Raw genomic sequence first — 26,768 nt, forward strand, 5'->3', positions numbered from 1 at the left:
AAAAAGAGAGACCATCTGACACAATGGAAAGCATAGGCTTCATAGCTGAGTTTTAAAATAATCTGAGTTCCACTATGAGTTTATTGTGCAACTTTGGGCAAATTTTTTAACTTCTGTTTCCTGATCTGTTAAATGTTACACCACCTGCTTTGCAGTATTATATGGTTTACATGTAGTGTATTCTGGGTGCTGGTATCATTTTTAGACATTACCTTATATACAGCTCATACCTAACAGAATTTGTGACAACTCAGTAAAGGCCTTTTCAAAGTTAATTCTGTTTATCAGGCTGTTGCCAGGGAATTGTGAGATGATAACTATTTGGTCTCCCTGGAAGATATAAGACATTTAATGAGAAAATAAGAGTAACATTTTTAATTAGTATATATTTGTTTCATTATTTGTGTCTGTTAGAGATATTGGTTTTTGTTCATAAATAACTTTGTGTTGTGGAGTGGAATTCAGTAAATCTGGAACCCATGTTTCAGTCTTAGTTGCAGAAGAAACCAGGTAGATTTCATCAAAAAGTGGGGTTTACATGGATCTTTAGCTAAGTATAATACTAACACTATTTGATTTGCCCTACTATTATGTTTCTGATGAATAACCCCTTCAAACATATTTGTTTTTCAACTGAAATCTAGCAAATATAGCAGTTCAGAGATAGTTTAAAATGTTCAGAAATTAGGTTGTCACCACAAAATTCATTCTACTTTTTATAAAAATGAAAGTTTTAAAGATGTCATAAGAATTTAAAGTTCTTTTCCCTTTCCATTTCTTTTTTTCTATTTCATTTTTTAAACGTTTTTTTTCCCCTTGAACTGAAATGTGGAATAAACCTATTTGTAAATTTTACTTATTTTAGGATGGCAGTATAACACATCAGATTTCTAGGCCTAATCCTCCAAATTTTGGTCCAGGCTTTGTCAGTAAGTATAAATCTAATTAGTTACCTGTTCTCTGGGGATTGCTTGTTTGCACTGTATTTGTGTTCTTTTAAAATCTTGGAGTTAGTTTAGGTATGTTATTTTAAGCCGAAGTGCCCTGTCTTCTATTAAACATCACTGCCCTATTCGGCATCTTTTCCTCAAGGCATGTATTTCATTCCTTTTTTTCTGTGCATGAATAATTATGGTTAGAGATAAATATTTTAATACAGAAAGATCGTCTTCCCCGTTCTCTTCAGTGTTGCTGCTATTTTTTGTATATAGATTGGGCACTTTACAATCTGTAGAATTAAACCACTTCTTTTCTAATGACTGTCTGCCTAAGTGACAAGGACACTAAATGGGAGCAACAAAGGGAGATAAGCTGGGTTAGCAGCATGGTGTGAAGTCAGGGCTGCAGGCTGCCATTGACCCTTTCTAGTTACTTTCAGGGGTCCCAAGGTGGTTCAGGATAGCGTTTAAAGTTCTCCCCAAACTGAACCTTTCTGAAATCTTCAGACTGTTTAGCTAACTTTTTTTTCACCATTATTTTTCATTTTGCTCACCTCTGCTCTCCTGGTTCCAGAAACCAGAAAGGCTTTCCTTGCGGTAGGTCTCATTCTACCAGAAGCAGAACTTCTGAAATCTTGTGAAAAAGCCTGTTCTGAAAAATGCCCTTCAAATTTGGTAGACTAGATTTCAAGTTCATACATGTACTGGAACTTCTGGGTTTAAGAACAAACCCAAAGTCTGACCTTTTGAAATTACCCCTGCACTAATTATTATAATTTGCGTACATATTCGCATTAAAAACAAGTAAACAACTGTAACCAACTGGCTTTTTCTGGCTTTATTGTGCCCATTGGCTTTGGTTGGATTCTTATTGTATGACAATATTCTGTTATCATTGATGTAATTTTTCAGCTAATGTCCTTCTTGGAATTGTATTTATTTATTTCTTTGTCTTAAAGTGAGTCAAAAAGGTATATTCTGAATTTCACAACCATAAGGTGACTTTTTTTTTTTTTTGAACTTGGCATCAGTGAAGTAAAGTGCCCTTAAAGAATTAAGAAGGAATATTGCTACAAGATGAAGAGATACAACTATTTGGGGAGATATTAATGACAGTCATACAAGTAGAGAAGATTTTACTTGATTAATGGCTTATTTATAGACATATAAATGACGAAATTCATAAAAATTACCAATGTTTTTAACTTACGGATTTCCTCTATAAAACAGACTTCATTTTGGTCCTTTCTAAAGCTTTCTAGGTTCCCTCCCTCATAGTTCAGGACATACTTTCACCATTTAGAAATAGGGGAAACCCATAAACTTAGGGAAATTAGCATGGGAAATGATACCTAATCCATGCTCTGGACCTTAATAGGTTATGTCTTACTTTGTCTCTTCAAAATCTGTAAAGTTGAATTAATCAAATACAAATATAGTTCAATATATAGTTTGGCTTATGGGTTAGAGAATTTGATAGTTTAGTAGATAAATAGTGTTCCATTAGATAAGTCTTTTGCTTTTCAAAGATTGGGTTTATAATATTTATAAGTATGAAGTTAGCCTGTGTCTAAGAACATGCATTCTTTGGTTTTCTTATATATTTTTCTAAAACCTTATACTTTATATAGTTATTTACTATTATGTTTTCAAAATATCTATTACAAGGTCATGATGAAAATGTTTCCTTACAAAATGGATTTGTGTAACTTATATTGGACTCTTTAGAAAATTAACACAGGTGAATTTTAATTTTTTTCCTCAGATGATTCACAACGTAAACAGTATGAAGAATGGCTTCAGGAGACCCAACAGCTTCTTCAGATGCAGCAGAAATATCTTGAAGAACAAATCGGTGCACACAGGAAATCCAAAAAGGCCCTTTCAGCTAAACAACGTACCGCCAAGAAAGCTGGGCGTGAGTTTCCAGAAGAGGATGCAGAGCAGCTCAAGCACGTCACTGAACAGCAAAGCATGGTTCAGAAGCAGCTAGAACAGGTAACAAATAGGTTTGCAAAATAGAAGCAGTTGTTAATGCATAGAATGTTTTGGTCTGTCATTGATTAATTGTAAAGGATTTCGATTGGTGTTAAATGGCACACAGAAGTGCACTGTCAAAGTGACAGCTCTGAGACCTCTTACTAACTGAAGAAATAACCCCTGTCCTTGCCCCAGAGTCGTGGTCACACAGCACGTACTTTGAGTAAGCGCCACTGATGAGATAAGTTCTCATAATCCTGACCTAGAAGAACTGTTTTCATGCTGGTATAGCTAATACAGCTGGGGAAATTCAGTTACGTTCCCTGTTCTGAGAAGTCGCTGTGCAGAGTCTTAGCTTTCCTGAGGACAGCTCATGGGGAGATCCTAGGCTTTCTACTTGGAGTTGACCTTTGCTTTGCCATGTCCTTTGGTTCCTTAGTTTCTAATGGAATTTCAGATAGAGCATTTGAATCATTCTGGTGGGGTTTTTCTTGGTTTTTTTCCCCATAGTATGTTTTTATTAGTATTCCTTCTCAATATCATTTTGGTCTTAAAGTACATTGATGTATCTTATGTAAAGGACTCATTCCTGAAAAATGAGATCATTTTGCTGTTACCTTCCATTATGAGCCTGATGTTTCTGAAAATGCACATACTGAAATATCAGTTATACTCAAGAAGAAGGAAAATTTTAAATTTTTATTTAGTGTTCAAAATGTGTTAAGTGGCCACTCCTAGGTATTTACTCAATGAATTAAAAACTTAGGTTCGTTCACACACAAACCTGTACACAAATATTGACTGCATCTCTAACACACTCACCAAAAACTGGGAACCCCTGGACTGTCCTTCAGTATCTTGACTGTGGTGATGGCCTCACTAATCTCTACCCATGTTAAAGTTCATAGAATTGTACACCAAAAAAGGTCAATCTTGCTTTTGATTGTCAATTTAAATCTTACTCCCAATGTTAATAGTGGAAAGGGAGGAATTCAGAGCAGATTGAATCAGTAAAAATCACAGAAGTGCTTTCTGCGTAGTGAACACAGTTACATGCCCCGTCTTACCTGACGTTCTCTATAACCTTATGAACAAGGTAGTATTATCACCATGGTACACATGAGGAATCTGCTGAGTCACTGTGGAGGTAGGTGACATAACTCATCATTGGAGTAGGGATTTCAACTGTGGCGTTTTATCTCCAAGCTATAGCTACCACAGTAATGTCCCAACAATAAGCTGATTACAGTATGATTTCTGTTGTTTAAAACCAGGATTATTCCGGAATGAGACGTGTCCTTTCTCTTTAAATTTACTTTCTGGGGCCGTGTTTATTTCAAGTAAAAATGCTTTTAAGGATTTCTTTATAACTTATTTTTAGCCTTTTTATTGCCTTCTGGTATTTTTATATAAATTTTTTCTGACGAGGGCCTAGCTCTTTTGCATATCCATGGATCAAATCCTATTTAGAAGGTAATACTATACTTGGAAAATAGGACACATCATCTGCTACGACATAGTTGCCAGCAGTCCAGTGTAATCTTATCAAGACAAGCAATTCATGACAACGTTTTTAAGAGAATTTTAAAATGTCACGGCAAAGGCGTGCGTCACCACATTCTGTATTCCAGTTAGTGTTCTGGTGCCTTATGTGTGTTCATACTCATTCGCCAGTCCGATGGTAATTCCTCAGTTCTAGGTAGTAAGCCAGTCAGGAAAAAGAAGAAAAGAAGTAGGAGTTGCCACAGCTACAGGAAAAGAGACCAGAACCATTATGTGCAGAGAATATGCTAGTCTGCCTGGGAAACTGTTGAAAATAAGTTGAAAACCTATCAGAACTGGCTCAGTGTACTAGTACAGTACACAAAAATTGAGTGCTTTCGGAGGGTATGTACATCATCTTGCACCCCTTTCTCCCGGCTCCCTAAGTGAGCTGGTGTGTCCTTAGGACACAGGTTGTGTCTTCATTGAGATTGGTCTGTAGCGTCTGCCCATGGGGGTACAAAGACTTTCGGGGATTAATTAACTGACATAAGTCAGTCATTATATTAGGAGCCTCTTAGGAACTGTTCAAAACATTACCTCAGAGCTTTTACATATTTCAGAAATTATAATTTGAATACGTTACCCATTAAATTCAAGGAGTTTTATTACCAATCTAGTCTTTTTAACCTGGAGGGGAGGGTGTGGTATATGTACAGGTAATTCATCTTGTCTTAACATGTTGTACACTTTTGTATACTTAAGAAATGAAATCTTAACACGTTTAAATGGTTAAAGTTTGAGTTAAATCTCACGGTTAGTCTAACCTTATATATTAATGTAACTTCTAAAGAAGTTAACAATTAGCTGATTCCTGTGTAGCCTTTGTTTATGGTTTTATTTTTATATGTAGCTTAGTTTATGACTCAGAGAAAGATTTTCTTAAATATTTATTTCAGAAAAATGTTTTTCAAATTTGTTTTTGGTATTTCATATTTAGAAACATGCTATTATTGAAAAGCTTGGCAGTTTTAGTTGATCAGTCCTTCCTTTCTTTTTTTTTCCCCTTGGTGATTTCTGCCATTGCCTAAGCAAGATATTTTTGCCTCTGCCTGATCTAACTGCGTTCTCTATAACCTCCACCATAATCGTCAGCCAGTGTTTTTATTTGATACCCATAGCACATATAAACGAGTAAGATTTAATTTTGCTCTTCCAGATTCGTAAACAACAGAAAGAGCATGCCGAGTTGATTGAAGATTACCGGATCAAGCAGCAGCAGCAGCAGCAGCAGTGCGCCATGGCCCCGCCCACCGTGATGCCAGGTGTCCAGCCCCCACTGCCCCTGGTGCCAGGTGCCGCCCCGCCCCCCATGAGCCAGCCCAGCTTCCCCCTGGCGCCACTGCAGCTACAGCACCAGCAGCACACCGCGGTCATTCCCGGCCACACGAGCCCTGCGGGAACGCCCAGTTTGCCCAGTTTCCCTGGGTGGCAGCCTCCCGGTGCTCCTTCCCGCCCCACCCTCAACCCTCCTAGGATTCAGCCTCCAGTGGCCCAGTTACCAATAAAAACTTGCCCCCCAGCCCCAGGGGCAGTGTCAAATGCAAATCCACAGAGTGGACCGCCACCACGGGTGGAATTCGATGACAATAACCCCTTTAGTGAAAGTTTTCAAGAACGGGAACGTAAGGAACGTTTACGAGAACAGCAGGAGAGACAACGAATCCAGCTCATGCAAGAAGTAGATAGACAGAGAGCTTTGCAGCAGAGGATGGAAATGGAGCAGCACGGCATGATGGGCTCAGAGCTAAGCAGCAGGACACCTGTGTCCCAGATTCCATTCTACGCTTCTGACCTGCCTTGTGATTTTACGCAACCCCCAAGACCCCTTCAGCAGCCTCCGCAGCCGCAGCAGCAGGCGGGGCCGGTTTTACAGCAGCAGAACCTACAGCAAGGGTCTATTAATTCACCGCCCACCCCGAATTTCATGCAAACCAGTGAGCGAAGGCACATGGGACCTCCCTCGTTTGTTCCTGACTCACCGTCAATTCCTGGTGGAAGCCCAAATTTCCATTCTGTGAAGCCGGTACATGGAGGTGTTCCTGGGGCCAGCTTCCAGCAGTCCCCGGTGAGGCCTCCTTTTACACCCGCTTTACCTGCGGCACCTCCAGTGGCTAATAGCAGTCTCCCCTGTGGCCAAGACCCGGCTGTAAGCCGTGGACAGAGTTACCCAGGATCAGCCCCATCTCTCATTCAGCTGTATTCTGACATAATCCCGGAAGAGAAAGGGAAAAAGAAGAGAACAAGAAAGAAGAAGAAAGACGACGATGCGGAATCTACCAAGGCACCTTCTACTCCCCATTCGGATGTAACTGCTCCACCAACCCCGGGTGTCTTGGAAGCTGCCTCTGCTCCCGCAGTGAACACACCCGGCGAGCTCCCTCAGCAAGGAGAACCCGAGGCGGCGGAACCGGGCGGCCTATCACCTCCTGACCCGGCAGCGGGCCCGCTGCGCACAGAGCCAGAGAACGAACTGCCCAGCGGTGACTTCGCACGAGGGACCCCAGGTCAACAGACCTGTGCGAGTTCAGAGGTGGATAAGCGCCCCATCGACGCGCCTGCCCCCACTGGGGAGATGAAACTGGAGTCAGCTGAGCCGGAGCAGCGCCCGGGCCCAGATGGGCCTGAACTGGAGGAGCGCCCTGGGGATCGGGCCAAAGAAAGGGCTGTGGCCGGCGCTGCCTGCCCGGGGCAGAGTCCTCCCCGACCTGCCGGCGCTCCTGCTGCCAAGGGAGATTCAGGCAATGAGCTTCTGAAGCACCTGCTGAAAAATAAAAAGGCATCTTCCCTTTTAAATCAAAAACCGGAAGGGAGTTTTTGTTCAGAAGACGACGGTACGAAGGATAAGAAACTGGTTGAGAGGCAGAACCCAGCCGACGTGGTAAGTGTGGCTCAGGAGAACAACTTGCTTTTTTCCCTTTTATTTTAAATTATGGTTACAACAGATTAGTGCCAACTGCTGTATTGATTTCAACGCTATCTTTTATAACCTTTTTACTCGAGTAAAAAACCGCAGACCTCATGTTTTGGTTTATACCTATAAACTATATCAGGTAATAATTTGTTTACTGTATCTTTCAAAAATCAGAGAGCTGTAGGGTCATGCGTTTCATACGTAACATATTCCTGTCAGCTGATTATCACCACATTGAGTTGATCTAACTAAAACAAAGAAGTAAACATCTACATGTCCTAACTGCAAATAGAGTGCAGTTTCCATTAACCTCTTTGAAATATAGAAAATAGCTCACGCACCCTGTTAATACCCTTGGGGACTCTCAGGAATAACCCATATTGGGAATCTATTCTGTTGCAAAGTATTAATACTTTATAGAAACACAGTTTTACAGGTAGATGCTATTTTATCTTTGTGGTTTTCCATGTGTCGATATTTTGCCCTTTTTAAGTTTTTAAGTGTTAGACTTCTTTTTTTTTTTTGGCTGCGTTGGGTCTTCGCCGCTGCACGCAGGCTTTCTCTAGTTGCAGCGAGCGGGGGCCACTCTTCGTTGCAGTGCGCGGGCCTCTCCTGTTGCGGAGCACGGGCTCTAGGCGCACAGGCTTCAGTAGTTGTGGCATGCGGGCTCAGTAGTTGTGGCGCGCGGGCTTAGTTGCTCTGCAGCACGTGGGATCTTCTAGGACCAGGGATCGAACCCGTGTCCCCTGCATTGGCAGGCGGATTCTCAACCACTGTGCCACCAGGGAAGTCCCCTTTTTAAGTTATAGAACATTGGATTTGCTTTTGTTTTTTCATTTGATGAAGAACTTTGTTGTAAATATACCTTTACAAGATTCGATCCCCTGCATTTCAGTGAACTTCCTTGACATATTTCCCAAACTGAAGTTTTCTAGGTTGTAGGAATTGGTTAACTTGTTTTATCTTTCAAATGCTACACTACCTTGGCTATTGTGTTCATAAAGCTTTCCCTATAGTGCTTCTCAAATTAGATTTTAAATTTTTCATTTTTTTAATTGAATGAGGTGGAGTGCTATATTTAGTTGTCCAAATTTGCAGTTTTAAGATTGTTAGTGAAGCCATTTGTTTAGCAAGTATTGGTTTACTCTTTGTTTTCTCTTATTTGTCTGATTCGGTAGAGGTTGAGTGGTAACCCCATAGAGTCATGTAATTTTTGTAAATTTTGGTGGTGGTAACTTTTTCAGTCATATTTGTCATCAGCAAATAGGCCTGATCTCTAGCTACTTTGTCCGTTGCATCCTCTGCCCCTAGGAATACCAGGCTACTTGCAGTCCCTGAGTGTCTTTCTGATTTTACCCTTCCATATATGGCCATATGCTGCTGTTTCTGCCCTTTTTTGTTTTTTTTTTATATCTGGCCAATATCTGTATCTTTTAAGACTCAGTTCTGGAATCGTCTTCCCCAGATACCTTACTCAGCTCAGCCAGTCTCAAATAAGTGGATGCCCGTGTGCTTACACAGCAGTTTCTCTAGTACCACTGAGCATAGACGGCTCCTTGAAGGGTGTAGACGGCGTCCTGAGCACCTTTCTGTCTCTATGCCTTTTCTATCTCAATACCTCATAGTTGGTACTCGGTGGAGTGAAGTTAGGTCCTAATACTAGTGATTATATATAAAAAAATATTTATATTGGGTGTTATGATAGAAAAAGGGATGAGATCAATTAGTATATGTATAAATGTTTGGACTATGTCACATGTTCTCATATCCATCTGGGAGGGCAGCAAGGGGCGGAGGCCCTGGATTACTAGGGGTGATGCCTTCTTAACCACATTCTAGGGGTTACGCTGTGCTCAGCGCTTGCCCTGAGGTACGGCAGGCACAATTATTATTCCCGTTTTACAAATGATGAAATTCATTTACTTTCTAGTCACACTTAAGGCAGAATTGTTGTGGCAGTGGCTGGACAGGCCCAGTTTGTCCTCCGTGCTGAGGACATGTGTTTTCTCACACATAAGCTGGCATTAGTTGTAGTGTAGGGGTAAAGCCTTGGGAGGCTTTGAGAGCTCGCATCGCTCAGCTTGCGTCAAATCCACGTTCCGTCTCTTTCCAGCGTGCAGCCTGGGCAGGGCAGGCTTTCTGAGCCTCAGTTTCCTCATCTGTAAAACAGGATTAATAATGCTCCCTGTTACTGGGTTGCCACAGGGATTAAAGGAATTAGGGTACACCTTGTGCTTGTGATATTAATAAAAGGTGGTGCATACCCATGACTACCAGTGACATCTAGGAATCTGGCAAGAGGAACGTAAAATTCTAATATGTGCAAAGGTGTGACCACATGAATAGCTAATGAATGACTTTATCTTTACTAATAGATAAAAATGAGAGAAAACAACCTAAATCCACTAGTGTAGTTATTGATTGGATTATTGTTTCTGTATATATCTGAATATACAGATTTTTTGCAGCCATTAAAATTTGTTACGTATGAAAGTTTAATGTCACGGGGAACAAACCACGTCAAGTTTAAAAGGCAACCACCAGAATAAAAGAATACTGAGTGTGATTCATTGTGTGTTTAGCAAAATACATGTAGGCATAGATAAAAGATCGAAAACAAATACATTAAAATGTGAACTATTCCTGTCTCGGGCAAACTTTTGGATGATTTTTAATCTTTTGTGTTCTTCTGTAATTGAAAGTATTCTTTGAACTGTAGTAATAGCTGCTTTTTAGGGAAGTTGTGAGGATTGGAGAAGTCTGTTCAGCACTTACAGTGCCTGACCCTGCTGCACACCTAATAAGCGGTTGCACTGTTCTTCTCTTATAAGCTGGTAAGAAGTGCTTGGGCCTTGCTCTGTGCTACTCACACTGCAGTCCTTGAGGACTGGCGGCATCGGCCTTACCTGGGAGCTTTTCAGGAAGCAGGATATTGTGCCCCCAGCACAGGTGTACCAGTCAGAAGGTGCTTTTTAACAAGATCGCAGGTGATTCGCATTCATATGGACATGAGAGGCACAGCTCTAGGCCAGGGTTCTCTGAACTTTAATGTGTCAGAATCACCTGGAGGGCTTGTTAAAGGTTTGGATTCAGTAGGTCTGGGGTGGGACCAGAGAATGTGCATTTCTAACCATCCTAGGTGGTGCTCGTTCTGCCGCTCTGGGGACCACCCTTTGAGAACCATCGATCTAGCCCTGGGATGGGCACTGTGTTCCTGCTTCCATATCCCCTCTTTTTTGTATGAGCCAGGAATGGTTTCTACACTTTTTAATGGTTGAAGAAAATCTGAAACAGAGTAGTGTTTCACAACATGTGAAAATTATATGAAATTCAGGGTTCAGTGTCCATGAATTTAAAACATCTTATTAGACCATAGCCTAGCTCATTAGTTTATTATGAATTGTCTGTGGTTGATTTTGCTGTACCAGGGCAGAGAATTGGGTAGCTGTATTTACTCTTTGGCCTTTTACAGAACAGTTTTGCCATCCATGCTCTAAGTCATTTAGGATATATATAAATGGAAACTATGATCTGCAAACCCTCAAAGAGTCAATGCAGAGCACATTAAAATAAGTTTAGCAACTATGGTTGCCTATAGCAAAGTATAGCTGTCAAGTTTAGAAATAATGGCCCCTAAAAATAGTCCCATATTTTTAAGTATTGATAGTACTACCCTTAAAAACCTCTTTAAGGACTGGTTTGTTCTTAGCCATAGAGACAAAAGCAAAGAATAGGCTTATTTGCTATCATATAGGTCTTCTTTCATTGACTTTAAGTATGTAGCAGTTATTATTCAGTCAGATGTATGACCATGAACTAATTTGAATGAACAATGTTGTTTGTTTTTAGTGATCTCTGAGGCTAGCTGTTCCTCTCAACTGAGATGCATAGGCTGTGAAACTTTTCTGGAGCTTAGCAATGGTGCCCGCATACCTTGTATTTCACCCATTCCTAAGGGGAGCCCAAATAAGGCCCCAAGACCACCATGCAGAGACCACCACAGCCATCTAGCTAAGAGCACCCCTTCCTCCACAGTTGCCAGTGGGCAGGAATAAGGAGCTCCGGGCTGTCACTGGCACAAGTATGGGCAGGCCTGAGGAGTAATGCTTCCTCTGAAAGGGAGAAGAGCCACACTTAAGAGTTCTGCTCTCTCCTCAAGCTTTGCAGCTTACTGATTTCCATACTTGAGATGCTGTTTTCAGAAAACAGGCCATCTGGTGCCACCCATTTTCCCTCCGTCACTTCGGGCGCCCATGCTAGGAACATTGTGTCTTAGGATGGGACTGGACGAGCAGGAGCTGGAATTCAAGCGTGTGGATAGTTCACTTATTTCTTAACCTTTCCAATTACATTAGCAAACTTTGGGGGCTCAAGTGCAAGGTGGTTTTGGATGTGGCAACAGCCAGTTGCCAAAAACAGATGGAGGAAGTGAAACCAAGAAACAGCGAAGCAAAAGGACTCAGAGGACCGGAGAGAAGGCAGCACCTCGGTCGAAGAAAAGGAAAAAGGAAGAAGAGGAGAAACAAGCGATGTTCTCTACCACCGACACCTTTACCCACCTGAAGCAGGTGAGTCTTTTGGAGCAGCCCCTTTAAAAATTCAAGGAAGTGAGACATCAGAAGCTTTTTCAACCCTGTTAAAGTGAAATTTTCCCAAAAGTAGAGAGTTAAGGGGTAAAAGACATCTCAACAAGCAACCTAATAGGTTTCCTATGTGCGAGCAAACTTGCACCTTATCCTACTGGCACCCCAAAATTTTAGTAAAATAGATGGATTGGTTGGCGCTGGTCAAGATTTACTTATATTCAAAGGGAGCAGCCTCAGCACCAAGAAAAATTCCGTCCACGTTACTTGTGACTCCGGATGCAAAGAAACACAGGCGTTGGTCTCTCCCCCTAGTAGAGTGCATTCTTACACCTTTGTGGCTGTTACAGAAGGTGGGAGACAGCTGCTGAAGAGTGCCGTTGGGGGCACCTAGCCTCAGTTCAGCCCTGATTCTTGCTGAGCGAAGATAAGGAAGGTGTTTTTCTTGTTAGAAGCCTGGCAGCATCCCTTTAAGACAGTTGAGAATAAGGCTCATTTTTAAGTATATCTCAAAGATTCTGTAGTCTCTCTCACTTATTCCAGCATTTTGATACTTGAATTTTTTAAGTCTTATTTTTCTCAAGCCTTATTTGACTAAGTTGCCTTGGGTCTTAGAAAAATTGAGAGACACTTGTTTTGTTTATCGTGTACATTACTCTTAAATGTGTTTTTCAATAGCAGCTCTCTCTGCTCCCTCTAATGGAACCAGTCATTGGAGTGAACTTTGCCCACTTTCTTCCTTACGGCAGTGGCCAGTTTAATAGTGGGAATCGACTTCTAGGAACTTTTGGCAGTGCTACCCTTGAAGGGGTTTCGGATTACTATTCTCAGTTGATCTACAAGGTATGTTTCTTTGCCAAGGTGTTACCTTGCTTCCTCTTTGGATGCCATATCAGAATTGGTAGAGCTTGTCTTGTTTTTCCATCTAGTTTACATCTATCTAATCTTCCAAGTTCCATTTACACTCTAGTTCAACTAAAAGGTTAAAATTTTACCAGGTAAAGTGTTTCCAATATGAACATTTGAAATGTTTGTATAGGTCAGAATACAAATTGTGAAAAACATCCATTGTATATTTCTGCGGTAGGTAAATACGTATTTTCCTATAATCTTTATTAACTCTTAAGATGACTCCAAATTCAGAGTAAATAGAGTAAAAAATGTAGTTAGGAATTTACCCTGAAAAATACAATGAAAAAACCTAAAAACTTATTTTGTCTAATAATTTAGGTACTAATTGCACCTGTGCATTAGTTCTTAGGCTACAAAAATAATATCAAACTGAACCAAGTTTATCTTTTGGTAATATTTTTTTAACAAAGTTTTATGATAGGCTCATTAGATACTCTTTACTTCACATCTGACTTGTGTTAAGTGATCTTTTTTGCAAAAATATTTGAGAGTATCATCATTTTTTCTGAGGGCTTCTCTTCTTTAGTATTAAAATCATTCTCTTGTGACATTCCATTTATTATCGTTGTTGGCTTTTCTCTTCAGTTAGAACCTCTCCCAAGTCTTGTAAATGCCTTCTCTTCTGATGCAAGCTGTTCTCCACGCAACTTCATCATCTTCAGAAATCCTAGATCTTTGCAAGATTTGTAATTTTACCTTGCACTTGATTTGCATGGAATTATTGGTAGATTCCAACAGTCCCTGAGAGACTAGTCAATGAATCAATGACAAATTGGTGACAGATGTTAAGCAGGGAGAAATGTTTGGGGGGAACTACATTTGTTAAGGTTCAGTCCATTTAGTCGTTATTGCTACTCCTTTTGCTTCTTTTTGAGACTTTAGACAATCCAGATTCTAATGTCTAAGATACAAGCTGCAGTTATGGATTAGGGTCTTAAATTCTCAAGTTTTTGATAGAACTGGGGCATATCTTAATTTAATAAAGGAGTTTTTTGAGAACTCTCTACAATTTATTGGTCGAATTTTAAAGCTGTCCTTCACTGGCTTTAACAGTGAAACTTGAAAAGAGTTGTATAGAATCAAATCAGGCACAGTATAAATTTGCTTCTTAATTTCAAAGCTAAGTACTCAAGCTGGGGAAAGTGAGCCAGTGGGTGGTATGTGCAGAGGATGATGGGTATTTGTTCCACTGAAATGCCTCCTGGCCTGTGCGTTTCTTTTTCTTCTTGGTGTGCATTTTAGGAATGAAGGTGCCTCTGATTACATTTCTGTACCTTGCCTCCCTGTGCTGAAAATCCACAGAACTAAGTTTTAGCAAGGTCGTGGCATATTTGCTCAGTAGCATATAATTTAAAATTTTTTGGTCTCCTGCAGCAGAATAATTTAAGTAATCCTCCAACACCCCCTGCCTCTCTTCCTCCTACACCACCTCCTATGGCTTGTCCGAAGATGGCAAATGGTTTTGCAACAACTGAAGAACTTGCTGGAAAAGCTGGAGTATTAGTGAGCCATGAAGGTAGGATGCCAAGCTTCCAAGTCTTGTACCTTTGAGGAGTTTGCCGGCTGTGCGTGGTGAAATGGCAGTCGGATTGTAAAGTTTACCCATTACCAGTTTTGACTGATTGACGGTTTTGTGTTTTTGCTCTTCCAGTTACCAAAAGCCTAGGACCTAAACCGTTTCACCTGCCGTTCAGACCACACGATGACTTGTTGGCCAGAGCGATTGCTCAAGGCCCAAAGACAGTGGACGTTCCTGCTTCACTCCCAACACCGCCTCATAATAATCAGGAGGAATTAAGGTGGAAGTTCCTTTTTCTCAAGTATTTCTTTAGTTATTTCATTTATTTAAAAACGTATTATGTGTTTGTATATAGCATAATGTCTGTAGGAAAAGCATGTAAAAACACTTAAAAGGTGAAATTTGGTGAATAATTTTCTTCAGAATTTAAAGTTTATAAAACATTCTTACTATTAAAAAGAATTCACTTGTGCACTTGAGAAATCTCATATGATATAGGAGGTTCAACAAGTAATAATAATCCAATAGACATTAAGGCATTGGGACTCTCCATGCAAAATATTTCAAAGATCATTGCCCTTTATAAGCTGTTAATGTGATTTACTGGGTTTATTGATGTTTGCAGATGTCAGGATAAAAGAGCAGCAGTCACAGAGCAGAGCATGCTTTTGTGGAAGAGAATTTAAGGGCTGTCCTGTCCACAGTTTGTAACTCCTTTGTGTGAGTTCTTTAGCCCCAGGATTCTGATGAGGGAAAATCAGCTTCTCCTAGTAGATAGTCACAACCCAGCCAGTTAGATCCAGGGGAGGTTCTTATATATATAGCTCATCAAATTATTCTCTCTTCTTGGAAAATCTGCTAACCACCCTCTCTTTGATAAGACACCATTGGACTAAGACCCTTTACTGTATAAATGAGAAGACGGCGGACCACGGGGAAGTGACTTGTCCAAAGTTAGAACCCAGCTCTTTGTTTCTCCTGGACCTTACCGCTAGATTCGTGCCGGAGTTGTCACTCGGGGGCAGCTGCGGGAGGCGGCCTCCCGGGTGTGCGTGTCGGGGCCGCCCGCTCCGGGGTCTCACAGGGACCCCTTGGAAGCCTCTCTCGGGTCTCCTGTTAATGCTGCTTCTCACAGCCTTCCTTCAGCCTGACGGCGTCTCCTCTGGGGTGGGGGGGTGTGAGACCCCAGGTTCTCGAGCTGCCGTGCAACGTTTAGCTCAAGACCACACTCGCCCTACAGCCCCATTTGCCTTTGTAACCTTTAGCTTCTTGGACTAGACCAGTCTCTTCCTTTTTTCACTTCACTTTGTCAGTTAATAAAAATGAAGGCCTGTGAAGCCATAATGGCCAGTTTTTTTCCGTCTTGCCGCTGTAAGTAAACAGCAGCCACAGGAGAGTCTGTGCACGCGTGCCTGGGTGTGTGGTGGACTGCTCTTTCCTTTTTCAGCCACAGGAGTGTTCCCTAGTCTCAGTGATCTGGAGCTTTGCAAAGGTGTGAGTATCCATTCTTTCTATGCTGTGTTATAATCTGAACGTCTTCCTCCTTTGGCAGGTCTTTAAACTTGGATGCTAAAGCTTTAGTCAGAAGGAAACATACCATTTAAATTACTTTATAGTTAAACATATTTCTTATTTTTTTTCCCAAGAGATTTCCTGTTTGGCCCTGAACTGAATCTTTGGCTTCTCAGGTTATTGTCACTGTCCAAAGGTCACACACGTAGACAGGGCTGGGCTGGTGCGGGAAGCCCCCAGCGGCGGCCTTGCGCCTGCTGATGTGTATTTATTCTGCTCCCAGGACACAGGACCATGGGGGTGACCGGGACACGCCTGACAGTGTTGTGCCCTCGTCCTCTCCTGAGAGTGTGGTCGGCATGGAAGTGAGCAGATACCCAGACCTGTCCCTGGTCAAAGAGGAGCCTCCGGAGCCCGTGCCATCCCCCATCATTCCGATCCTCCCGAGCGGCACCGGGAAAGGTAGGGGGCGCAGTGCAGTGGGGGGTGCTGATAGGAATGTTTAGAAAAGCTGTTAACACTCAACTCATCCTTCCTTTTTTAAGGGCTGGAATCTAGAAGGAATGACATCAAAACTGAGCCGGGCACTTTGTTTTTCACGTCACCTTTTGGTGCATCCCCAAATGGTCCCCGATCGGGTCTCATATCTGTGGCAATCACTCTGCATCCTACAGCTGCTGAGGTAAAGATGGACTGGCTGTTGGACGTTCTAGAATATTACCCGTTCCTAAAGGAGTGTCAGGTGGCTCACAGTGACACGTACAGCTGGGTCATCGCGGATAAAGGTTAGGGCTATTAGGGCTTGACTTAGCAGTCCCTTCAGACGTCTGCGCTGCTGTGAGTACTGGAAATTGGCCTCAGTCAAGACAGAAAGGGCAAATTGAAGTCAGATCTCATTGTTTTACTAAAGAATGTATAATGGTAAGAACTCTTCAGAGAGTTGATAACTATTTACACGTAGAAAATTAAGCAGTGAAGAGCTTTGTCAACAGAGAAAGTTTTCCAGAAGCACTATGTTCAGGAAGCAGCTGCTCATATCAAACACTAGTACACGGCTGAGGGTTTTTTCAAACTCTTAATTCTTGATGATGTTTCGTTGGCAACCAGACTCATAGCCTGTTGACAGGGCGTTTTGGTCATCAGCAGAACATAGCAGTGGTGTGTTCTCGTGGACTGTGTCAGACTTCTGCCCAGAGCTGGGGGGGGTCCACTTAAAGGAAGCTTCTGACCAGCTGTAAAAACCATGACAAGGTTTAACTCATTCCTTGAATTAAAATGTCTAAGATAGTTTAACGTTCTCTCAAATATTGAACATTAATTGGAATCCCTGTATGAGGATTTCTGTATATGGAAGCTTTGTTTGGCTATTGGCCCATCAAAACCCTTCTTACCCCCCGAGGATCTTAAGTCTAAATAAAAATGGTTGGATTTGCTTGAGGCGTGTGCACCGTGCGGATAGCACTTATCCTGACGTGAGTTGTTCTTCAGTGGTTCTCTGTGGCCTCTGGGCGGGTAATGCAGCATTTGCCGTTTTGTTTTAGAACATTAGCAGTGTTGTGGCTGCGTTCTCCGACCTCCTCCACGTTCGGATCCCTAACAGCTACGAGGTTAGTAATGCTCCAGATGTTCCATCCGTGGGTTTGGTCAGTAGCCACAGAGTAAACCCAGGTTTGGAGTATCGACAGCGTTTATTTCTTCGTGGGCCTCCACCAGGATCTGCAAACCCTCCCAGACTAGCCAGCTCTTACCACCTGAAGCAGCCTACTGTGCCCTTCCCTCCAGCAAGCAATGGTGAGCTGGTTTACAGTTTGTTGACCCCAGATTCGTTCTTGATTCAAAAGTTACGCCGCTTCTCTTTAAGATCTCGCTTTGATTTTAGGGGAGTAACAGGTCACGTGTTGGCACGCAGTCCTTGGTGACTTAGCCACCCCCCCACCCGGGTGCTGTCTTCTGAGGCGTGACTGGACCTTTAGTGCCTGGGGCCTACGTCACACCCTCTTGTCAGCGCTCTGCTTACCCTTGAGCCGCGTTTGCTCTCCTGCGGCCTGAGCCTCCCCTCCCACTTAGCGCTGTGTCACACTGTGCAGACGAGGCCGCCATCTCTGCCCGTGTTCCTGGTCCCTTTCCTTCTGCGGCATCTCCGGGGCCCCTCTCTTCTGTAGGTGCGCTCACACCTTCCCCATCACTGAAAGGTGGGCCCGTTCCTCGCACCTGTGTGGCATCCCTTCCCTCCCCATCTTCCCGTCTGGCCTCCCCCTCACCCCGCTCTCCCCGCCTCTTCGCTCCCCAGTTTCTTGGCCGTCTTGTTTCCGTCCTCACCTGCTCTTAGAGCCCAGCCTCTCCCCACGTCTCGCCCTTGAGCCACGCTGACAGTTGCTCATGTTGGGTTTGAACACTCAGCCTCTGGCTGCTCTGTCACCCTTGCTTTCTCCCTGCTTCTCCCTTCTGCCTTCATGGCCACGCGAGCGATGTGCTCTGAGATCGCCACACGCTTTCCAGTCTGCGTCCTTGCTCGCATTTTTATTTTGGCCCCGGAACTTCTTCATCCCTCTTCAACTTTCCAAATCACGCTCATTGAAGACTCTCGTTCACATACCTCTTCATCTTTCATAAGAGATTTCGTACCCTCTTCACCCTGGAGCAAAAGTATTCTCTCTCCCCCTACTCACTCTGCACTGAGACTGGAGACGACCCTCCATGCGTCCCAGTTTCCCTCTGCACTTCTCACAGCCCAATGTGTTGTCCCAGCCGTGTGAAGATAGCTTCCTTTCTTTGTACCCCAGTGTCATGCACGTCATAGATGCCCCGTAACCACTGCTTAGAAAATAAGATTTTTATCAATTACTAAAGACTAACGTGTGGTAAATTAAATGAGCCGTATTGCAGTCAGTCGGTGCATACAGCTTTGCACCCCGGACCCCTGTTGTTAGTGGTCGGCTTTGTCGCTAATGAACGCCTTTTGTCTCTAGGCCTTTCTGGGTGCGCGGGCACTAGTCACGGTGTCACAGAAAGTGCGGCTCTCAGGCCACAGTGGTGCTGCCACTGTCATGTCGTCGTTCTGGGCCACGGCGTGAGGAAGCCGGCCAGAGACCCGGCCTTTGTGAGCAAGGTACTCGCACGTCCCTCCCCTGACCCCCGGGTCCCCGCCCGCCCCCGCCGTGCCTGGGCAGCGCCTGCTCCCGCATCAGGAGGAGTCGCTTCTGGGGCTCCACAGACGCCTCCCCCAGCGGTCGCCATCGGCATATGTTTCATGTGCTTGAGCTTAAAACCAAGTAGCTACAGCAGCCTGTTCGGGGGTCCGATGAGAGCCGCGTTATTTTTAAACGGTGAAATATGGAAAGTAAAGTTTATTTCTGCAAATGTAGTTTCTCTGTGGCTGAATTATTATATGCTAAATACTGGCTCGTAGTTACCTTTTTACTGCTTTTAGGATTGCTGCTTTCACTTTGAACAGAACAGACCCAGCCCCGTGCAGATCTTGTTCTTATTAGATCCCGACTTGTCGAGCTCCCCACACCTTTCTCTTTGCTTTTCAGGGCTCCCGAGACAGCTCCAGCAGAGCGGAGAAGGACATTGTCTTCTGTAGTAACAACTGCTTTATTCTCTATTCATCAGCTGCACAAGCAAAAACCTCAGAAAGCAAGGTAAGATGGGGACAGTTTCAGTCAGCAGTCTGCGTTGAGTGGCGCCTGTGTTTTGGGGGTGTGTCCGCTTCCCCCACCCAGAGCTCCCCCCGGGGAGTCCGAGCAGATGCTCCCCGGGTTGGGAAGGAGTGCTTGGTCCAGGCCGTTACTGCAAACTAAGTAACTTGACCTTATTCAGCAAGAGTGGGCAGATTTGAACTATGTCTTAACAGGTCAGAAGTGAATAAAACACTACTATTAAAATCTGTAATTTTACTTATTTAATTACAAATACCTTAATTTAATCACAACTATAAAGTATTGCTTTAGTGATCTTGTCCCAGTGGGAAAACCTGTTCACAACCACAATTCAGGTCTATTCATGTATTTTGGGGCGAAAGTATCTGTCTTGTACCAGGTTGGAAAAGGTCTGTTTGTTTTTTGTGTGATTTAAGTGTATCTTTGGGTGTGTAGCTGATGTGGACGATACGTTTTTAACCGTTTGCGCTGAAGGAAGTTTTTCCCATGCTGTGATAGTCTCTCCTCCCTCCACATCATTGCTCTTGCGTCTTTCTCAGAAGAATGTTCTGGAGATTCTCATTTTTTAAAAAAGGCAGTAGCGCCCAGTGTAATAAAATTCAAGCTACTTGCCAAATAAATTTATACTTTGAAATATATCAGCCTAGATGAGAGAAGGAATTTTTTTTCCCACCACATAATCTCGTGAGTCCGTGTGCAGTGTCTGCCTGCTTCTGGATTTCCTGTGAGGCGCGTCTTTTTTCAGAGCTGTGTAGGGTGGGGTGCATGAGAAGGTGGGTTCGCTGTTGATTTGCTTATGATGACACTTTGTATCTTAAAAGAAACTAATGGAACTTCTGTCTCAGCTCAGCCCTTTCAGCAGTTGGATGAGAACCGGGCAACCTCTGAGAAAAGTTAAATATGATTTGTTTGTTGACAGGGGACTTCTTCCCCATCTTTCACACTTACGCCAATTAGTTAAGCCTAAGATTAACAAACAGGAATTTCAGTGGGTGGGACGAGCTCATAGAAAATTATGATCCGGAGTTCTTATTTGGTTTAACAAGAAGCTGTTCCGTCTTGTAAATTAAATTAGCTCCGTGACATGAAAAGTTTTAAGAGCAGAATACCCTCCAGAGTTAGGGCTTTGCAGAGAACACACTCTCTCTCTGTCGAGACGCGAGCACCACGGGCACGCAGCACTGACCTCCGCCGTGTGCCAGTCCTCTTACTTACAGACCCAGAGCCAAACACCCTGCTGATGGAACCCTGCTGCTTGGCTTCTTGTTGTAGCAAGAATTGCCTTGGAGGCTTTGGAATTAACTCTTTCTCGTGTTTCTTTTTTTTGTGCAGGAATCCGTTCCTTCATTGCCACACTCGCCTATAAAAGAGACGCCTTCCAGAGCATTTCATCAGTACAGTAACAACATCTCCACTTTAGATGTGCACTGTCTGCCGCAGCTCCAGGAAAAAGCTTCGCCCCCAGCGTCACCGCCCATCACTTTCCCTCCTGCTTTTGAAGCAGCCAAAGTGGAGGCAAAGCCAGATGAGCTGAAGGTGACGGTCAAGCTAAAGCCTCGGCTAAGAGCTGTCCACGGTGGGTTTGAAGACTGTCGGCCGATCACTAAAAAGTGGAGGGGGATGAAGTGGAAGAAGTGGAGCGTCCACATCGTGATCCCCAAGGGGACCTTCAGACCCCCCTGTGAAGATGAAATTGACGAATTCCTGAAGAACCTGGGCACTTCCCTGAAACCCGATCCCGTGCCCAAAGACTATCGGAAGTGTTGCTTCTGTCACGAAGAAGGTGATGGGTTGACAGACGGACCGGCGAGGCTGCTCAACCTTGACTTGGACCTGTGGGTCCATTTGAATTGTGCCCTGTGGTCCACGGAGGTGTACGAGACCCAGGCTGGTGCCTTAATAAACGTGGAGCTAGCCCTGAGGAGAGGCCTGCAGATGAAATGTGTCTTCTGCCATAAGATGGGGGCCACCAGCGGGTGTCACAGATTTCGATGCACCAACGTTTATCACTTTACTTGCGCCATTAAAGCACAATGCATGTTTTTTAAAGATAAAACTATGCTTTGTCCCATGCACAAACCAAAGGGCATTCACGAGCAGGAATTAAGTTACTTTGCCGTCTTCAGGAGGGTCTACGTGCAGCGTGATGAGGTACGACAGATCGCCAGCATCGTGCAGCGGGGAGAGCGGGACCACACCTTCCGTGTGGGCAGCCTCATCTTCCACACGATCGGCCAGCTGCTTCCACAGCAGATGCAAGCGTTCCACTCTCCCAAAGCACTCTTCCCCGTGGGCTACGAAGCCAGCCGGCTGTACTGGAGCACGCGCTACGCCAACCGCCGCTGTCGCTACCTGTGCTCCATCGAGGAGAAGGACGGGCGCCCCCTGTTCGTCATCAGAATCGTGGAGCAAGGCCACGAAGATCTCGTCTTAAGTGACACCTCACCCAAAGGTGAGGCCCCGTCTGTAGGCTCCACCAAGCCCGTCACTCCAGGGTTAGGCTAATGAATGTTTTATGTCAGTATTTCCATGGTTTTCCTCACGTCTCTTTCATATTTTATCACAGCAGGTGTGGATTCTTCATTTACGAATGCAAGTCTTAACTTCTTTGTATTGTCAAACCTTGCTGTCTTTTTCTAAACACTTGCTAGAATTACTCTAAATCAGAATATATATTATTCCAACAGAGTTTATAAAATAAATAGGAGAATGATTTGCAGATAAAGGTTGCCTGTCACTTACATTGGGGACCCTCTTGTTAATGTCACCTAGAAGGTGGGAACCGTATTTAAAGCCATATTGTCTTATCTCAGGAGCATCAGATATTAAACAGATTTAGAGCCAGAAATGAGACTTAATTTCGGCCTCTAGGGTTAAGCCTAGATTGTCATTTTTAGTGCTGCAGAACTGCTTTTTTTCAAGTTTAGCAGTTTTTTTTTTAAAAAGTATGAAAATGCTCTAAAGATAATTCCAATGAAAATACCAATTTCATATTTTAACTCTGAGAGAAAAGGATATATCTACAGATACTACTTAATTGGATTAATCATTTGAAAATCTAATATGCTGCTTGGCCAGCATGAAAGTGAGTTAACTACTTGTATGAATTTCAGTTATATTTAACTTTCTTTTCCACTTCTCCTGTTTAATTTCCTTAATGTAACATATTCTTTTCCCCCAAACTTCATAAAGTCTTTAAAACTACTGCCATCCAATAAGCAGGTAATATACCAGGCTTGTTAGATCACTGCCCACGGGCTTTAACTTGGATCTGGTGAGTCTCCGTGAGCGGTTGGTCATTTCGTTCTTGTTTTTATACTGTATCCTGTTTTCCTCTCTATTTAGCTAAGAGCAAGTTTCTCATTAAAAAAAATATCTTTTTGTCCATACATAGGTGTTTGGGATAAGATTTTGGAGCCTGTGGCATGTGTGAGAAAAGAGTCGGAAATGCTGCAGCTCTTCCCAGCCTACTTAAAAGGGGAGGATCTCTTCGGCTTGACCGTCTCTGCGGTGGCGCGGATCGCGGAATCAGTGAGTGCCGGGGCCGAGGCCGGAGAGCCACCCCCTGTCACACGACGCACCTTACTTAACACGGGGCTGTCACTCTCACAACACTTCAAGGTAGTGGTTTTGTCGGGGGTGAACTGCTGTCGCTCTGAAAGAAAACGAGGCATCGGTGAGTCGTAGGCGTCTCCGTGCTCACTTGGTGAGGCAGCTTACCACCCAGTGTTAATGGCCACTTTCCTGCCCGGGGCCCAGGGCTGGTCACCAGAGCGCAGTTGGATTTCACGAGCCCTTACTGTCTGATGCCTGCTTGTTACAAGCACGTGTGCCAGTGAGTCTACACACAGCGCTTTTGGAAAACTGCATGATTATAAGGTATTGTTCTCAAGAAAAAAGTCACTGGTGGGTTTTCTTCAGAGAAGCAGTGGACACCCCGAAAGCCACTGAGTACTGTACCCAGTTGCTTTCTTTGGTGGAGCCCTGCCTAAACGACATGCATCTGTCATGTCTCCAGAGGACAGTGTCCACAAGAAGCGTATTCTAGAAAAGACCTTCAGCACGAATGGTTTTAGGAGTTAACCTGAAGTTACAGCTGTGCTCCCAGGCCCCCGAGGGTGGTAAGCGCATCGCACACAGTCAGGATCTGAGCACAGGCTGCTGCTGTCAACGTGGCTTGAAAGAGCCCCTTGTTACCAACATTTTGAAAATGTTGACAAGTTATTTTCATGGAATTCAAGTTGGGCCATCCTTTGGCCGGCTCAAGATTGCCTGTGCTCTTGATCAGGTGAGTTAATTTTTCGTTTATTTTGCTTCTTTCCAGCTCCCTGGGGTTGAGGCGTGTGAAAACTACACCTTCCGATACGGCCGGAACCCTCTCATGGAGCTGCCCCTGGCCGTCAACCCCACAGGTTGTGCCCGTTCTGAACCTAAAATGAGTGCCCACGTCAAGAGGTTTGTGTTAAGGTATTTTGTTTTGACTTCACATAGTACAGCCCGGGGGTTCCAGGCCTCTCAGGGGTTTTCTGTGCCTGGTCTGTCTGCTGCTTACAAACCCGCTGCCTCTGGCTGTGTCTGTGCGGCCGCGCCAGCTAGGCGGCTTTCCCTGTGTGTGCTGTCAGTGAGAACGTGAACCAGCCGGGCCCCTCAGAGGTGTCTCCGCTCTCCCTTTGTGTCCCCGTCGGCACGCCGTCGCCCCACAGGCCTCACACCCTGAACAGCACCAGTGCCTCCAAGTCGTTCCAGAGCACAGTCACCGGGGAGCTGAGCGCACCTTACAGCAAGCAGTTCGTCCACTCCAAGTCGTCGCAGTACCGCAAGATGAAAACCGAGTGGAAGTCCAACGTGTACCTGGCCCGGTCTCGGATTCAGGTGAGTGGGGCTTGGCTTCTGGGAGGAGGGGAGGTGGGCTCGGAGGGTGCTGGCATCCGGCACATGAGACAGGAGTCCACGGGCCGCAGGGAGAGAAACCCCGCCAGCCCGGGGCGCCGGCCGCTCCGTCCGTGGTCTTGGAGGGCGGATGCTTTACTCCCCCGCGTGGAAGGGCGGCTTCTGGACGTCCTCTCTGTACCGCTTGATGAGGGCTCACGGGGCGCGGGGAGCGCTGCATCTTCCACACGTGGGACCCGCGGTGCGCTCACCAGGGCTCTTTCAAGGCACTTGTGAAAAATACAAACGAAGATAGTTTCAAAAGGTGCCCAGTTTCAGAAGCTTCTCTTCATGAAATCATCGTGTAGTTTCTGATGGATAGATGGTGGAACACCTTACAGGTAAAGCCATCTCTAGGCTAAGCACACTTCCTGAAGAAACAAATGTCTGTGTGGCATCTACCCTTGGAGGCCCAGGATGGAGTTACGAGCTCTCACACTGCCAGCGTCCTCCGTCTCAAAGGCTGGTCACCCTCCAGGCTCTTCATATCGCTGAGCAGTGTCACCATCTCCTAACTGAGTGCGCTGGCCTCACTGCCCCAGACCCCAAAGCATCATCAGTTTCTGCTGCCTTTTTTCCTCCCGGAAGAGTTTCCCCAAATCCACTCCCCGCTCTGCTGCCTGTTCTAACCGCCCGTCTCACCTGCAGGCACTGCTGCAGGCCTGCCTGTCCCCTCCCGTGCAGTCCCCTCAGAAGCCAGGGCGGTCCCTTCGCATAGAAACCTGACTTACACATTGTCTGTATTCATTGACGTTCTTCTTTCTGTAGAAACTTTTAGGATCTACTCTTGATTCTTGATATTTCGAATTTTTACCAAAATGGGCCTGGGTTAGGGTCATTTTTATTTATTGCTTTCCCCACTGGTGAGCCCTTTCAGCCTGAAGCAGTGTGGCCATCAGTCTGAGAAATGTTTTTGTGTTAATTCTTTTGCAGATTCCTACCTCTGTTTCTCTCTGTACACAAATATTAGATCCCTGAGACCCGGGATCTCACAGGGTGGACCCCAGACCGTCAGCACTGGCATCAGCTGGGGGTTTGCGGGTTTGGGGTCCCCAGCCTTACTGAACCTGGCCCCTGAGGTGGGGCCCGCAGCGGTTCTGGCGCCGCCGGGGAAGGCTTCTGTCTCGGGTCTGCCCTCCTGCTGTGGCCTTGTTTCTGGTTCCTTGTCCTCGTCCTGAGCTGCTTCTGTTTTATCTGCTGTCTGCTCTTGATCTTTTTATCTGATACCTTTGCTTTCATATTACGAATGCAGGGTCTTCCTGGTCTTTTTGTTGTTGCCTCAGAAATGGAGCCTCAAAAGATTCCACTCGAGGCAGTGGTGTCTTCCTCCTCCGCTCAGTTCCTTCCCTGTTTAAAATGTTCCCAAACAGCTCGTTCACTCTGACCATCCCTGGTCTTCAGTCTTGGTTTTGCTCCCTTACGTCACGTTAAGGGTTTCTTAACTACCTGCGTTCAGTCTGTCATCTTTAACCCGAAGCGTTTTTGAGAGTTTTTGATGTTTGGTCACTTTTTTCTTCCTCCATCCTGTCCACCTCCCTTCCATCCACCTCCCGGGTAATCATGTTAATGACCCAGTAAGTGTCCTGTGTCTCTTCCCTGCTCTTCTCTTAACGCTACCTACACATCTGTGTGCGTATGGAAGAGTGGGATTGTCCTATCTACGCTTTTCTGCGTCTTCCTTTTCTCACTAATATTTACAGCCCTCTGGAACAACTGAGGCAGCCGCGATTCATCCTCTTGAGTGCCTCTGTGATGCTCCGTGATGTTGATGGACTGTAATTAATGAAGCCATCCCGCTGCTGATGAGCCCGTATTTTGTTTACAGTTCTTTCCCACAACAGTGTTGCCATCAATATCTTGTACAAATATCCCCATTGGTAACTTCACTTCAGTGGTGCGTAGGCCCCAAAGTGAGATTTCTGTGTTAGAAGTACATGTACTTTCATTTTAGCAGACATTGCCTGTTTTCTAACAAGGCTATAATTGCCACTTCTTCCTGCAGTGTATGAGCCTGTTTTTCTGTTTTCCCGTTGGTAGTGTTACCACCCTTTTGTATTTTTGCAGCCTGTTCAGCGCAGACTGACAGTGTCACCTCGGTTGCAACTCTTCGTGTTTGCCACTTGGGTCTGCTCTTCTGTGAACTACCTTTGTCCGTTGTGCAGTTGATAAGAACTTGTACTATTAGGCAAAGGATGTTTTGTAGGGGAAGATACCTACCAGAAAGTACGGTGTGTTTTTTCCATAAGAGTTTTAATTTTTATATAGTCAAACGTATAA

At 44.5% G+C, this 26,768-nt stretch overlaps 1 protein-coding gene across 21 annotated transcripts in view; it reads left to right on the plus strand.

Moving 5' to 3' along the window:
* The window catches only part of KMT2C (lysine methyltransferase 2C), a 288,150-nt gene that overhangs the window by 255,726 nt on the left and 5,656 nt on the right, over nt 1-26,768 (plus strand). For 10 of the 21 annotated variants that reach the window (XM_033408301.2, XM_033408303.2, XM_033408304.2 and 7 more), the window contains 16 exons: nt 866-929; nt 2,704-2,936; nt 5,620-7,341; nt 11,730-11,942; nt 12,636-12,800; nt 14,244-14,385; nt 14,521-14,668; nt 16,184-16,362; nt 16,446-16,582; nt 17,442-17,691; nt 18,870-19,009; nt 19,437-19,544; nt 20,895-22,014; nt 22,957-23,093; nt 23,887-24,029; nt 24,266-24,434. In XM_033408301.2, coding sequence (XP_033264192.2) covers nt 866-929; nt 2,704-2,936; nt 5,620-7,341; nt 11,730-11,942; nt 12,636-12,800; nt 14,244-14,385; nt 14,521-14,668; nt 16,184-16,362; nt 16,446-16,582; nt 17,442-17,691; nt 18,870-19,009; nt 19,437-19,544; nt 20,895-22,014; nt 22,957-23,093; nt 23,887-24,029; nt 24,266-24,434 — 5,070 coding nt within the window. Of the gene's footprint in view, nt 1-865; nt 930-2,703; nt 2,937-5,619; nt 7,342-11,729; nt 11,943-12,635; nt 12,801-14,243; nt 14,386-14,520; nt 14,669-15,835; nt 15,883-16,183; nt 16,363-16,445; nt 16,583-17,441; nt 17,692-18,869; nt 19,010-19,436; nt 19,545-20,894; nt 22,015-22,956; nt 23,094-23,886; nt 24,030-24,265; nt 24,435-26,768 lie in introns of those variants that run through there. The other 11 variants (XM_033408308.2, XM_033408309.2, XM_049715156.1 and 8 more) reach the window with 7 other exon arrangements.

The sequence above is a fragment of the Orcinus orca genome, chromosome 9, assembly GCF_937001465.1.
Source record: "Orcinus orca chromosome 9, mOrcOrc1.1, whole genome shotgun sequence".
In the NCBI taxonomy this organism is placed as follows: domain Eukaryota; kingdom Metazoa; phylum Chordata; class Mammalia; order Artiodactyla; family Delphinidae; genus Orcinus; species Orcinus orca.